We start from the raw sequence: 15128 nt of genomic DNA on the forward strand, positions 1-15128 counted from the left end.
TGGTGAGAAAATGAGTTTACAGGTAATTTACTGCTACTTATCGGCTCTTACTCCCTGGAAGTGCAGCAGGACATGATGAGGACAAATGACTAAGGATCAAACGCTTGGCAAGGACTGGAAAATGGTGAGGAGGGGGCCATTTAACATCACATCTGCTGAGGCAAAGCTTTTACTGATGTCATTTCTTGGCCTCAGGTCTTTTTCTTTTTGGCAAACTTCTCTCAGCCTCTGCTCACAGATACATGCTGGTTTCTTTGAACAGCCGAAATTAAACATCTACATTTCACAATGAACAAGTTCAGTTTTAATAGAAATAACAATTAACAATAGCATTAACTTTTCTTGCAAACATTATGGCTCTAAATGAGCATCATTTTTATTGTTTTTGGTAAACCCAAAGTTGTACAAATTCTTACTGCAACTTCCATTATGAGCAACCATGACGACGGAAGACCTCTCCATATGAAGACGACCTGACGCTCCTTCTCAAAGCTACGAAAGTAATAAAATTAGACCAAAAGGTCAGATGATTCGCGAAGGAAACATTAAAAAGTAAAGAGGAAGTACACAGGTGCATCACAAAAAGTAAAACATATAATTTTGATTCAATTGTTGTGCAAAGATTAAAATATTTCAGACCTCTTTTTCTTGCCTTTTGGATAAACAAAAGTGATAATATAGTCTCAGAATATTGGGGAAGATCAGCTAAGGACCTTAGAACCCCGGCAAAGGTTTGCCGAGTTGTCAAATGGTCTGGGTCAGTAGGATTTGTGATTAAGACTTGTCCGATGTCCACGAAGTCATTGGAACCCTTCACAATGAGGACAAACCCTGAAAGTAATGAAAGTTAAATGAGCTGGTTGTTCACAGTGTTGTGTTCAAGTGTTTTAGGAGTAAATTGAGCTGAAGGAAAAGGTTCAGGTCACTGCAGCCTGGAGATGATGACCAGCTCAGTGGCCCTGTGGAGTGTCTGAGTCATACCAAAGACTGCTCGACACTCAGCATTAAGGGGTTGGATTGGGGGGTTAAACCTGAGCACGGCTGTGTCTGCAACTCAGCGCTTCCTCAGGGGATGGGCCAAATGCGGAGAACAAACACCTAGGTGTGTGACAGAAAATGGGACTTGAACTATTTTAACTTTAGGATTGTTAGGTGAAATCCATTTGAGACTTTGGGACAGCATCACTAAGAGTGGACTGAGGCTGGAATCAGTGCATCAACAGCCACCAGACAGACAAATACAGGGCCTAGAAGTGTTGCATTCCTTTGTGTTAAACCACTGCTAGGCCCCACATATTATCAGGAACCTCTGACCAATGGTAGGCTAAGAAGAAAAAAAATGGGACTGGAGCTTAATGGTCTAAAGCAGGGGTGTCAGACTTTTTCAAAAAGAACAGAAATACATCTTAATATGAAAGGGACCAAAGGCTGCTTCTAAACCTGCTTGATAGAACAGGAAACTCCTCTGATGTGAACCTGAAAGAAAATCTATGGCTGTTGTCAAGGAGATGAGAGACACCAGAGATGCAGAAATTCATGCATACGGAGGCCAAAACACAGCCTGACATTAGTGCTTAAAGCGGTCTGTGGAGATACCATATTTTTCTGAAAGACATCAAATTTAGGCTTTCATGTTCCAGAAGCCATCATTAGCTAAATGAAAAGATGAACCAAATCTTACTCTTTGTGTATTTATTCTTCAAAAGAGTTGAGTTTTACTTTTTGAATTGGCTGAAATGTAGCAGCAAGTTCATGTGGATCAAACATCTAAATGAAGGTTTTAAAATGTTCTTAGTTGTTCAAGCTTTATAAATAAATGAACTTGAAATTCCAATATTGTCCAATTTATTTATTTGTAAGACTTCAAGTTATAAGCTTGGAGGCAAAAACATTTTTGTAGGTTTTAAAAACACTTTAAATTGGCTCCTAAAAATAAAAGAGAGACAACACATTGATAAAAAAACACTTTATTCTTGTTGTAAGGTAAGATTGACAACAACATGCTTTACCACAATAAAAAGATATTGCACTGGTTTAACTCTGACCATGTTTCCTCGCTTCTCAGCCTTCTTCCTCCTCTTCCTCACTCAGAACCCCTGACTCGCCTGCAGGGGCAGAGTCGGTTCAAAGTCGGTTTAAAAGTCCGGTCACGCTCGCCGAGACTCGTACCTGGCCGCACCTTCAGGTCACATGACCCCATCATGTTTGTGCCTCACAGACGGCGGCTCCCTCCTCCTGAAAAAGCCCTGACGCGTTTCTCTAAAATCCAGCTAAAGAACAGATTGCAGAGCTGGTTTGCCTTCACCGAACGACTTTCCAGGATTATAATCGAAGATTATTTTCGTGATCATCTGTGTTCACATCTGCACTGATTCTAATACTCCATTTTTGACGCATTTTAACTGAATCCAGGGATCTTTTTACCCATTTGCCTCAGTTTTGTTTTTTAATGTGATAAATGTAATAAAAAGTCTTCCTTTTTTAGTGGAGGAACAGACGTTTGACTTGTTACAGGAAGATTTCCGCCCCAAAACAGACGAGTGAGAAACAACCTTTGGCTTGTGGTTCATTTTGAAGTGAGCACAACTCGGGTTTGGAGTTGTTTAGAAGCACACATGGATGGATCTCTCTGGACTGACAGGAAAACTTGAGGACATCATGACTAATCTATGGACTCCTTTTTGTAAGGTAAACACAAAACACACAGTGGTGTATTTACACTACGGAGAAAAAGAACTTTGTGTGACCGCGGTACCTAAGCGAGTCGACTTTACCTGAACGTCTGATCATGGCGTGAGCTCCTGACATCCTCTTTGGAGATGAGAGTCCATCTGTCTTCTTCCATGCAATGTTGGCTGTGAGGATCTACAACAACCTGTTTAGAGGAGGGGGAGGCACACTTCCTCCACTGACAATCAAGTCTTCCTCATCATCCTCGCTGACTAACAACCCGCTGGAGGAGCCGCGGCAGCTACAGGCAACAACAAGACCCACTGACAATGAGACACAAACAGAGATCAACTGTAAACTTGAAGCTGAGTTCGTTTCAAAGTCGTTTTGGAATTAGCGAGCTTCCATTCAAACTCGTAAACTCTTTCCTCTCTCGTCGGAAGGTCGACAAGAAGCTGAACTCTAAACTGCAGAAAACGGCATTTCCTTCGGGGAGGAGCAGCAGTCGGGACAAAAACCGAGCAAACAAAAATGTAGAACGACACAGAGGAGATCCCCGTTTGTGCAGAAGTTTGACACAGGCAGGAGGAGAGCGCCTAAAACCCCAAAAACACGCACACGCACGCACACTCTGGGTATAAAACAGATACACAGCGACACTTAAACACAGTCCTGTGACAAAGGGTTGATCTGTCTTTAAACAACCAGACTTTAGCAGATGACAACAGAGTCTGGATCTGTGGAGGACAAGTATAGAGAAAGGGATCACGTGATGTTTTTATCACTGTCCTGCACACACACACACACACACACACACACAAGCACACAGATGACCACACAGTTGCTCTCTTCTAAACACACAAAGTAAAGTGAAAACTTCACTGATAAAAACACAGCTAGTTGGTCCAAACTTGAGCTGCAGCAGAGGCTGGCGGAGGGCTGCAAACACAAACAGAGCTTCCTGAAGCCTCCGCTTCATCGGTGCTTCAAACTCTGATCCGTTTGGATGTTTTTAAGTGACGTGAAGGAAGGAGAAGACCCGCAGCTGAGATGAAAGCAGGTCAGAACGACGATTCTCTACTTCGTCAGCTGATAATAGAGCTGACACCATTCATTCTATTGATATGAACCTGCAAACTATCCTGGATAGAGGTCCCTTAGGAGGAGCAACTTCTCTTTTCCTATTGGTTCAAAGTCTGTCAATCACAGTGTAGCTCCTCCTTGATTTAATCCTCACTACTAAATGGAGCTGAATTTAGAATAAATGTTTAATTTTACCTAAATGAAATGAAATGAAGGGAAGAGCTGCCCCCTGGTGGAAACTAAAGATAATTGCAATGTTTTGATTTTAACATTTTTTTTTAAATGTTCGGTGTACACCTAGCGTTGGCGCAGGAGGTCTGTAATTTTTGAGCCTTTCATAGTCAGACCTTTGAGGAAAACGAGGCTTTATCTCTTTGAAGTTATACACAGACACTACTCTCAAATGAACCAATAGAATTTAAGTATTACTCATCCTGCAGATGAAGGGTTTCTTCCAAAAACTACAACCAACCTTCATGCCTGCACCACACCTGCAGTCTGCGCTCAGGGAAAACACCTGGAATCTGCAGTGAGGAGGAGAAGTGCGTATATTAGGACACTTCTGACCCCCATGAGGAAGGCTTTGTGCTGAGGGTTCAGCGGTGGATTTCTGAGCTCTTTGTGTTTGCAGCCCCTCACGCGTTTGCAGCAAAGAAGGTGAATGTTTTGTCTGAGACAAGAAGTGGCTGCAGCCCTCGTGCTGGCGCTCTGCCGGCTGATTGAAGTGTGAAGCACGAGTGGCTTTCTTCTGAACATGCAGCTTGTGTGAGTTTGGTGTCTGGACAGCACTGAGCCGCATCTTCTCTACATGAGGTCGGGACAGAGTCTGTTATGTCTTCTTGCTGGTCGCTTTTCCCGGCTGAGAGGAGGCAGACGCGGCGTTAGAGGCGGTGGATGCTGTCGGGGGGTCTGACCGCCCGTGCAGTGACTGAGGTGCTGGGGAGGGGGCGGGGCCTGTGCTGAGGGCGGGCAGTGCGAAGCCAGAGGACTCACTGCTGCTAGGGGATTTGTTCACAGACGCGACACGCTCAGTCCTCTGCCGAGTCGGGGAATTGTGAGGCAACGGAGAAGCATGCACCGGTTGGACGGCAAGGAGGGGATGAGAAGGAGGAGCGCCAGCAGGGCCTCCTCTGGTTTTCTGGTCTTTCAGGCTTTTGTCCACAGACGAGCCCAGCTTGACAGGGCTCAGAACGCTCTTTGCTACTGTCGCAAGTTGGGACACAACTTTGTCAACGCTGCCCTCAGTGGGCGGAGCAGGGGAGTTTGAGGCGGAGCCAGATGGAGAGGAGCTGCTCTGAGTTGCAGCAGCGGCACAAAGTCTCCGGTTGTCTGCTTCTTTCTTCTCTTTGGGGATTCCTGGGGAGGAGCAGGAGGAACGGGAGGCGTCCCGGCCCTCAGCGCTGCCAGAGGCTTTAGAGTCAGTCATCGTGCAAGGGGGCGTGGCTCTGGAGCTGTCCTGGTCTTGCTCGTCTGCTTTGGGGTTGGTGCTCTTTGAGTCCAGTGGGGGGCTGGGTCTGAGGGAGTCCTTGCTGACTGAGATGAAAGCACTACCAGGAGTAGAGAAAGAGATGGGACCCTGACCAGGTTTTGTGGAACCGCCCGGTTCTGGACCCTTCTTTTCCTGCAGTGCCCATCCAGCCACAGACGAAGCAAAACCTCTATCTTTATCTCCAGCAAAGAGGGGGCTCTGGCTGGGTTTCACCTCTGCAAGCGAGGGGGCGGGCCTGCTGACTGATGAGGGCCCGGTGTGGGAGAAGGTGGCGTGCGAAGTGGAGGGGGAGAGGCAAAGGGAGGGCAGAGTGCCCCCAGGACCCGTCCTAACAGTAGTGGGCCTCAGCAGTGGGGGAGGGGTGAAGGTGGTCCCCCTGCGTCCGTCTTGGCTGTCCTCTGAGCCCTCGTCCGTCTCATCCTCAGAGGAGTCGACCTCGTGGATGGCGTCCTGCTTCTGCAGCGACTCCCTGCGCTCGGCTCTGTCCTGTCGAATGGCGGACAGCTTGTCCTTCAGCTTGCTCTTTCCGGACGCCAGGCCGAGCGCGCCGGAAACCGAGCCCAGAGCGGAGTCCCCTTCCTGGCGGCCTAACTTCCTGGAGGAGGAGTGCTTTTGCAGGCTGCCCTTCTCTATGCAGCGTCCCGTAGAGGACAACAGAGCCTCACCGGCAGACTCCTGAGGACCAACGACAGAAAACACTCAGAATAAAGAACTGGATTATTTCTGATGACCAAATTCATTCATGACAAATTCTTTTTCTTGCAAGTTTAAAGGAACCTATTTGATGAAAATAGTGAATTGTGGATCGTATTTGTGATCGAAAATATGCTGGGAGGGCCACAGGTTCCCTGTTTCAGATGGCCACTGTGTACACAGCTTAAGTTCTGAGGCTTAAGTTCCCCCCACAAGGCTAAGAGATAAACATGAAGATTTTTTTCTCTTGTTCACTTTAGATAATACATCTTAAAGAATCATTTTCTATTATACTAAGCTAATTTGGAGAATTTAGGAGATACTGTGACCTGTGATGTCATTGTGTCTCAGACACAATGATGGTAGGAAACATTTAGAGTTGTTTACAGTGTGCTTTCTGTGTGGGACAGATGTGTGGGAGGCTCGCCTGAAGGCTCTGTAGACTTGGTTCTCTCTGCAGAATCTCCTTCTTGAAGTCGGAATGGGAGATGTCCAGACTGTGTTTGCGGCTCCCCACCGCAGCCCCCACCCCGGCAGGAGACGAAGGGGAGCTGGAAAGGGAGGTGGCGAGCTTCTCGGCCGACTGCACTCTCTTGAGGAGCGGAGAGCGTGGAGGCTCAGCACTCTTGGGCCTGGATATTTGCCTCACCAGAGGGGGGGAGGAGTGGAGCTTCACGGGGAAGGACGACCCTGTGGCGGACTGGCCCAGAGCGTGGTTGGGGAGGGGCGAAGGCGAGCGCTGGGGCGAGCTGCTCTGAGGGGTCGGTGACGGTGTTCGGGCCAGCGGGGAGAGAGGAATGTTGCCAGCTGACTTGCGTCGAGGGGAGCGGTACTGGCGCTGGAGCTTTGGGGCGAGCCCGTGAAGGGAGCTGGGCCGGATGTGGCCAGAGCTTGCTGGGGAGTTAGGTACACTGGAGCTCGGGGAGCTGCTCTGTGATGAGTTTCCTCCAACTGAAGAATGCAGAATTTTATATTTATGAGCTTTTCAGAATAAGAGAATCAAACAAAAGCTTTTTAAAAATTTAAAATGACCTGTCTCACCTGAGTGGGCGGAGTCAGGTGTTGACCTGTAGCCTTGAGTTGGGCTCCGTGGAGACAGATTGTGGGTTGGTGACCCAGGGCCGCTCTCCCCCGACGACAGTGAGCGGTTTAGGGACGACAGACTGCGGCTGGTGTGCAGCAGAGACGCCTGCTTGGTGATTTTCCTGAACAGAGACGTCCTCTTCTTGCTGCAAGGCGAAATGATTGGTTAACACTGGAGACCCCTGCACAGGTGCACAGGGCCCATGTGGACTCTCACCCACCTGTCCTGTCCCTCCTTGTTCTTGGTCTTCTTGTTGCGCCGCGCCATCTTTGACTTGTGGCTCGTTTTCCGAGCGGGACCGACTTTGATTGAGGTGTTTTCAAACGGGGTGGCAGAGATGGACACTTTGGCTCCGCTCTGAGTCCAGAGAGAAACAACCAGGGTTTTACTGCAGTTCTGAGGTACATGTAGGCCCCCTTCAACCCCCCGTGAAAAGACAATATCTTTACAGCCTCATTGTTTCCATACCTTCAGAATGAGCTCCACCACTTCTGTGTGAACCAGACCGTGGACCGGCTCCCCATTGACGTGAGTGATCAGGTCCCCCTCCCTGAGTCCTGCTTCATGTGCAGGTCCCCCCTCCTCCACATGCTGAAAGTGAGCAGAGAATCAAAATAAAACAAAGATAAATAAAAATGCTTTAAACAAGACAAACCAATAAAATGAAATGAAACCAGTTGCACAGAACTGACATTTAGCTGCAAGTGCAGGGTGTGGTTAGTTAGACCTACTTTCTTAAAACACTGATAGAACTTGTAAAATAGAAAAAGGTCTGACATAGAACCCTGAGGGTCACCACATCAAATAACTTCATTTTATTACCAACTTAGTGGCGTTGTGGAAGACTTTCCTCCCAGAGAGGGTAAGGTAGTCAGTTTGAGTCTACTGCGGAGTCATAAAATGAGACCCAATGCCTCCCTTCTTGACACTCAGCATGAGTGTTTGGTTCCCAAGCACAGCTGTCTCTGCTGTTCATTCCTCCACCCAGCGCATGGGTCAAATGCAGGGAAGAAAATTCACCCCCAGGTGTGTGATCACTTATATAAAACATCTCTTCTGCTGTGCTGCTAACTCACCCAGACCATGTGGTGCACAGTGTAGATGTCAGTGTCTCCCATGTAGACCCGAATGGCTCTGAGGGTGAATCCGTACTTCTTCCCCGCTCTGTGGATGGTGATGGCGGGTTTAACGCTGATCACTGCTGGAGACAAGTCGCGGCTCGGAGAGGAGTCCCGGGAGGAAGGATTGGATGACTGCGAGTGCGGAGACATTGGGCTGGCCAATGGCGAAGCTCCGTGATGGTCTGAAAACATGCAAAAGTTAAATCAATTTGCACTTTAGATTCTTTGCTCTTAAGCTCAATTGCACTAACCTGCAGGGATCATCAGCGACAGCGTGGTGGCAGAAGCAGATTTGATGACCTTGTTAAGCGGTCTGGAGCTTGGGGCGGTGTGCTTGTCTGAATCTCCAGAAAGCAGACGGTGGCGAGCTCTGCGAGCGGCCAGATCGCTGATGGCCCTTGGGGTAGAAGGAGAGTCGCTCTCTGCTGAAGCCTTGGCACCTCCGCTTGCAGCGCCGCTTCCCCCGTTGGCTCGATCAGTCACCTCACTTGAGCTGCTCGCTGCATGACAAAAGTGAGAGTAAAGTAGGCTGAAATATTTACACCTGCAAGTATGTGGGATTTAAAGCTAACGTCACCTTTCAGTCCATAAACAAAAATGAAAAAAAAGGAGAAATTTTTTTTACATTACACGGAACAGATGATCTCTATAAAAATAAGTGTTTTCGAGTTTTCACATCTTTGTCGCGTATGAACAATTAAAAGCCTGATTCAGAAGAAAGAATATGAAAGAATATCACCTGAGACACAGGCAGAGAAGTTGAACCTTTGTTTTGTTTCCTGTGTGTGTAAGGTGTGTGTGTCTGTGCACTGACGTGTGAGTGTGGCTTTGCTCTGATGGCTGCTCGGTGTGGTGGGCGACTCCTCCAGTTTCAGCTCTCTCTCCACTGGCAGCTCTGGGATGGCGAGCGGCAGCTCCTCGCTTCGTGGGCCTCTCACTGCATTCGGGCCCAGCAGGCTGAGACTTTTACGATTTCCAGCTCCGCCTAAAACACCAAAGGTCAGAATTTCAAAACCAATTAAAAATGCAATTTAAATGGCTCTTTTGGTACAGATTATCTGCTGCAAGGAGCAAGAAACCAACCCAAAGATGTGACAAATATTCTAACAGAAACAGAAAACTATTAAATGTAAATCCTGCTTTCTTGTCAGACTCTTCTGAGATTCAAAGTTAGTGTGGAAAGAGACAAGCGGTTATTTTGGCTTTACCTGACCCTCCTTCCTCCTCGGAGGAGATAGCGAAGCGCGGCATCTCAATGATGGCGGAGCAACAGCGTCTCCTGACTGTCAGCGGTGGACTCGAGTCACTCTCCGTGTGTGAGGATTCTGATACTGACAGGCGTTTCCTCAGACTGAAGACACAACCAGACATAGGCGGAACCTCAGGATCAGTCTGACATCATCCACGCAGAGAATATTTTGAAGGAAATAGACTCACATCTCTGGAGATCCCACCAGCCAGGACCGATCTCTGGACTTGAGTCCACTCAGACTGTCCACACGGTCTCCTCCTTCCTCGCTAAGGCTGCGTTTGGTGGGAGGAGGAGTCCTCTTCTCCTCATGCAAAGACAGACGCTCCATACTGCTGTAAACCTGAACAGAACGCTCACATCAATGGAGGAGCTCCACATTTCCCGGGTCAGGATAGAAGAGGTCGTGGAGTTTTGTCGGTACCTTGCTGAAGCGAGGCGAGCAGGAAGAGAACTGCCGGAGCTCCACGTGCTCATCGTCATTGGTGTCTTCTTCCTCCTCCGAGTCCACATGGTGGTACCGATCAGAACGGGCTGAAGGACACAAACACAGTTCAGACTGTACTTTGGCTTCACAGACACCTATACTGAACTCTGAAACTCACTGTCAAAGTAACTGGTGTCGTCCTCGGACTCCAGCTGAGGAATAAACTCTGCTTTCTGCCTCAGCAGGCCGTTCCAGTCCAGATCTGTGAAGAACGCGTGCTGCTTCACCTCAAACGCTCCTCCTGTGCACAGAGACGGCAGAAACAGGGTCAAGCTCAAATTCTGAGAGAAGAAAACAACATGGATACTGTCATGGTGTAAAAGTGAGAGCTGAGAAGCTGCTCTGAGCGCTTTCAAGTTTAATGTGAGACGATTTAAAAAAACAACAATAAGTAGCCTACTTATCAAATTTAAGCACTTTGAGGGTCATTAATGATGCTAATTACAACACAGCTGTATAACCAACAAAATGATACAAAAAATGATGACATTAAGGTTTTAAAGAGCTGAATTTGTGGTTTGTGATTACTACAACAAAAGAATTATATTATAGGAAAGACTATTATTCACCCTATAATTTAGGCTTCTTTTCATTGTTTTACCTAACTTAAATTTAACCACAAAAAAAAAACCTCACAGCTTTCAAACCCTTAGGAATCAAGCCTTTTAACCCTTGTGCTGCCCTGCAGGTAAAAAGTGACCCACTGTCATGTTCAATCATACCAAAAATACTGTGAACTATCCTTTTCCAGCTTTAAATTTGATGACTTTTCCTAAAGTGACTCCTTTATTAGAAAAAGTGATACTTTGTTTTTGTTTATGTTTACACCACTAGGGGACTAAGATTATCCAATAGAGTCACTTTTGAGCCGTGAACTATGACAGCATTTGAAAACCAAACTCCCTCTAATTCACAGATACACACCTACATGAAGACAGACACACACACCAGATCCACCCAAACCTGCAGCTGGGTCAGTCAAAAGAAAAAAGTGGCAGTTCTGTCTCTGGAAGAAGGACCGTAAAACTAAATCTGTGTGCTGCACATGTGAGAATTATATCGGCAAAGCCTATTTTCATATTTACTCAATGAGTCCTACATGTGCTAAATACCTGATATTGAACATTTTTCACAGTCAAAGCAGCGATTTGTTTTTTTGATGTGTTATGAGAAAATGTACTTTCATAATTCACTTCTTAAAAAATATAAAAGAATATGCTGTTGACAAAGAAATTCCAGATTGTTGAGGGTTTTTTTTCCATTTCACTAAATCTATTTCAGAGGTTATAATTTCACATTATTATAATAGTTATAATAAACCTTTAGTGTGTAAAAAAACAGTTATGATAGTTGGCTTGTGCTGAGAAAAATATTGACTGGTGATCGTCATTTTGTTTTGTGTAACACAGAAATCTGATTAAAATTGAGTTGAATTCATTAGTAAGGTTATGCTTCAGCGTGCACAATAGATTTTAAAAATAAGCCTCTTTATTAGGGATTTGGTAACCTTTGACCTGTAGGACAAGGGGAGTAAATGGAATTTTGAGATCGAACAGTTAAGGTACTTTCAACCCCCTTAACCTTTTTTTTTTCTTACCTGTGCCCAGTCTTTCCAGCGGATTCTGCCTCAGCAGCTTTGAGATGAGGTCCTGAGCGTCATGAGGCAGAGCTTCGTCCTCTTCTGGCCACACGATCTCATCTGAAACACACATCAGTTGGTTCAGACTAAAAAATAATCCTCCTGTTTGATCCTCAGGCTGTTGAGCTTCATGTCGACTCTGACATGTTCACTGTTTTTTTTTTTTTAGATCTATCTATAAAACCTGCAGTGATGTTGTTTTTATGAGCTTGTAGTTATTATTTGTGCCCCGTCTACAAGACCACCATCCCAGCCCCTCACAGCATGAAACAGATGAGAACACAGTACACACTGGAGGCACATACTGTATGTCCTTGGAGACACACAGAGATCAATAGGATCATGGACCTGGCCTGACATCAGAGGGAATTTAAAGGAAAAAATCAAAGGGGATTTATTCCATGAAAGTTGAACCTGAGTCTGCTGTAAATCCACAAATGATTTATTTAAGTTTACTGCAGGCGTCTTGCTTTATAAATACGGATGTTTGTGATAAAAAAACACACGTTTCCACTTGTGTTATGAAACTTTTTTGTGAGTAAAAACCTTTATATATGAGGCTCCTGGACTTAGACCTAATTGATTGGAGTGACAAGTGAAGGTTTCGGGGTGAAAACAAGATTGTTCCCAGATATTCCCTTTTTTTCTCCTGCAGTTTGTGGGGATCTACCGATGGACAAACCCTGTGGAGATCCCGGTCTGTTTGTTATGCCCCGCAGCAGTCCTGGACAGTCCAGATTGTTTTCACAATCATTCTTTCTTACTGTTCCTTTAAGCAAAAACACTCAAGAACTCACCAAAACTTGCACACACCCGCTACCTGGTAAAAATGAATTTTTGACACAGTGAACCCAGCTCAGGCTGAATAACAGCAGCAAACAAAAAATGTACTCACCACTGATCACCTGACCAAACAGCTCTTCAGGTGTGTCGCCAAAGAAAGGAGCGCAGCCCACCAGAAATTCATAGAGGATAACCCCCATGGCCCACCAGTCCACTGGCTTCCCATAACCCTGACGGAGGATCACCTCCGGGGCGATGTACTCTGGAGTTCCACAAACCTTCAGGGAAAAAAGAATACCTTGGATCACAAAAAGGATCCATATAAAGAGATAAAGCCAGCATACATTTATATCAGCCTTTATGTGTGAGGCAGCACCTGTTTATCCAGAAACTCTCTGGTGTCTTTCTCAATGTGGCCTTCATAAAGGTTTGTGGTCAAACTCATCAGACCAATCTTAGAGAGGCCAAAGTCGGTCAGTTTGATGTGTCCCATAGAGGTGATGAGGAGACTGCAGGAAAAAACAAAAAACAAAGATTGAATTTGTATGAAGAATCTGTGCAGAAATAGTTGCTATTGCCAGGATATATTATATAGTTTAATCATATATACAGTTGGAGGCAGCTGCCTCCAACATGTATACATATGTATACATGTTAATATTTTTATTACTGATTTTGTTTTTATTTTAGTTTAGATACATATAACTTGTATAAAATAAGTGTGAATCTAAAAAGAAAAAGAAAAAAGAGAATAAACAATTCCCATCAAACATAACACTTTGCCAAGTTTCCTCTGTGGAGTTTTTCCTTGAGTTTTTCTAAAGGTAAATGCAAAAGCTCCCCGTTTTCTTTGTCTTACTTGTCAGGTTTAAGGTCTCTGTGTACAATGCCGTAATTGTGAAGATACTCCAATGCGAGGACGGTCTCAGCAAAGTACATCCGGGCCATGTCGACTGGCAGCGCTCCGATATTCTTCAGCAGCGTCGCACAGTCTCCACCTGCAAACAAACAGAGCTTAGTGCTGCTACACTGATCCTGGCAACAACTGACTGTAGATGAGAACTGGACTGAGTGGCCCCTCCCCCTGGTGTTCCATACAGGAAGTACCTGCTGGCCTCAAAAAGCCAAATCCCATCCATACAGAAATAAACAGCTATTCTATTTGTAGGAATACCCATTCTTTCTCTGCTACCGTTCTGCTCCAGGTTCTTGGTTATTCAATTTTTTTTCATGAGATTTTTTCTGTATTGCAGGTTATTCAAGTTATAAACTAGTGTTCAAGTGGTAGGGGTGTGGCCTACCAACAACTGACTTGTTATTAGTGAGAGTGGTTGCCATAGAAACGTGGAGAAGAACAAACTTATACCAATCATTGCCCATAGACGTTGTTTGGCTCCAACCTGTTGGTGTCCACATCACGTAAAAATGGCGACTGAATTGACCTTGTTTTGTTGAAGCAAGTCGTTTTCTATGGGGACGTCACACTCTGGGTCCAGTTCTCAAAAAAAGTCTCCAGCAGGATAATGTCTTACCCTCCACGTACTCCATCACCATGCAGAGATGTCTTCTGGTCTCAAAGGAGCAGAACATGGAGACTACAAAGGGGTTTTCTGCAAACGTTAGGATGTCTCGCTCCACAAAGGCCTGCTGGATCTGGTTCCTCAGGATCAGGTTCTGCTTGTTGATTTTCTTCATGGCAAACCGCTGCCTTGTTTCTTTGTGTCGGACGAGATAAACAGCCCTACAAAAGGAAAACAGAGAGGGAGTTAGAGCTGAACACCCCATTAAACCTAGCTGGGGGGGGGGGGTGTTGCACTCGTACCCGTATGCTCCGTTACTGATGAGCTTGATGTTTTCAAAGTCTTCTTCTCGGGGGGTTTTGATTTTGGTCTGTGGTGGCGCTGCAGGCACTGTGGTCCCTCGACTCTAAAACACCCAGCACAGATTGATTGAATTGAATTGATCTCCATTGACAACAGACAATTTGAAATATAGAATTTAATCTTTTTTTTTAAGCCATTTTTTTTATTTGGGCAAACATTGCTTGCATTTTAGTTTATAATGTTAGACTATTTATTGTTTTGAATGAAAAATCCACCTTTGTTTGTTTTAAACTATATAATCAAAAATGCTTTATTACCGGTAAGTAATACAAAAAAAGGAATTAAATTAAATTAAATCAATCACATCTACAATTTACACAAGTTGTAAGTCTGATTGGATTCTATTGAGGAAGTAGAAGATGTTGTGCTGTAGATTTTACAAGTTCTCATTTATGTTTTGGTTTCACTCACATCAGTTGAGTCGTCTGTTTCTGGGGTTTCTGGGTTTCCGCTGTCGTAACTGCTCAGCTGAGTCATTTCTGAGGACAGACAAACCATCATCAGTGGATAAAAAGGTTCAAGAGGAACAAAAATAAAGGCATTCCTGATGTAAACAATGGTGGATTTACCTTCCAGAGGATCCCTGGTGAGACCCAGCTGGCTGATGATGTATCGAGGGATGTCAGACTTGATGCCCTGACCTTCCTTCGCATGACCTTCAGCTGCCTCCAACAAGTGGTAAAATTCCTCGGGGTCAAATTCCTACACAGAAGGATGGATGGGTTACAGCTTGTGGGGAACATGGCGGTTCCACAGCCAAGAAAAAAAAAATGCTTGAAAAAAAATTGAACTGACAACAAAAAAAAACAACTCCAGTCAATTAACATGAGTGGGGAAAGTGTGGTCCCACCTGTGGACATCAAACCTTTTCCACAAACTCATGAAAAACTTGATAACAAACATGAATTCCAAGCAGATGCAGACATGCATAGATCATGTAAAACAGA

The 15128-nt window shown here is 45.3% G+C and overlaps 1 protein-coding gene across 11 annotated transcripts in view; it reads right to left on the reverse strand.

Annotated features, from left to right (window-relative positions):
* Nucleotides 1–1949: 1949 nt before the first annotated feature.
* mast2 (microtubule associated serine/threonine kinase 2) overlaps nucleotides 1950–15128 on the reverse strand; it is a 191537-nt gene continuing 178358 nt past the window's right edge. For all 11 annotated transcript variants that reach the window (XM_023954410.1, XM_023954409.1, XM_023954408.1 and 8 more), the window contains 20 exons: nucleotides 14751–14883; nucleotides 14593–14660; nucleotides 14121–14224; nucleotides 13831–14039; nucleotides 13158–13296; nucleotides 12675–12807; nucleotides 12411–12576; nucleotides 11474–11575; nucleotides 9995–10117; nucleotides 9814–9923; nucleotides 9578–9732; nucleotides 9349–9491; nucleotides 8955–9125; nucleotides 8392–8640; nucleotides 8096–8322; nucleotides 7488–7610; nucleotides 7240–7376; nucleotides 6977–7164; nucleotides 6363–6886; nucleotides 1950–5917 (listed from right to left, as the gene is read on the reverse strand). In XM_023954410.1, the coding sequence (XP_023810178.1) occupies nucleotides 4583–5917; nucleotides 6363–6886; nucleotides 6977–7164; nucleotides 7240–7376; nucleotides 7488–7610; nucleotides 8096–8322; nucleotides 8392–8640; nucleotides 8955–9125; nucleotides 9349–9491; nucleotides 9578–9732; nucleotides 9814–9923; nucleotides 9995–10117; nucleotides 11474–11575; nucleotides 12411–12576; nucleotides 12675–12807; nucleotides 13158–13296; nucleotides 13831–14039; nucleotides 14121–14224; nucleotides 14593–14660; nucleotides 14751–14883 (4539 nt within the window). In that variant the 3' untranslated portion in view covers nucleotides 1950–4582. The remainder of the gene's footprint in view (nucleotides 5918–6362; nucleotides 6887–6976; nucleotides 7165–7239; nucleotides 7377–7487; nucleotides 7611–8095; nucleotides 8323–8391; nucleotides 8641–8954; nucleotides 9126–9348; nucleotides 9492–9577; nucleotides 9733–9813; nucleotides 9924–9994; nucleotides 10118–11473; nucleotides 11576–12410; nucleotides 12577–12674; nucleotides 12808–13157; nucleotides 13297–13830; nucleotides 14040–14120; nucleotides 14225–14592; nucleotides 14661–14750; nucleotides 14884–15128) is intronic.

Source organism: Oryzias latipes, chromosome 4 (assembly GCF_002234675.1).
Source record: "Oryzias latipes chromosome 4, ASM223467v1".
NCBI lineage: Eukaryota > Metazoa > Chordata > Actinopteri > Beloniformes > Adrianichthyidae > Oryzias > Oryzias latipes.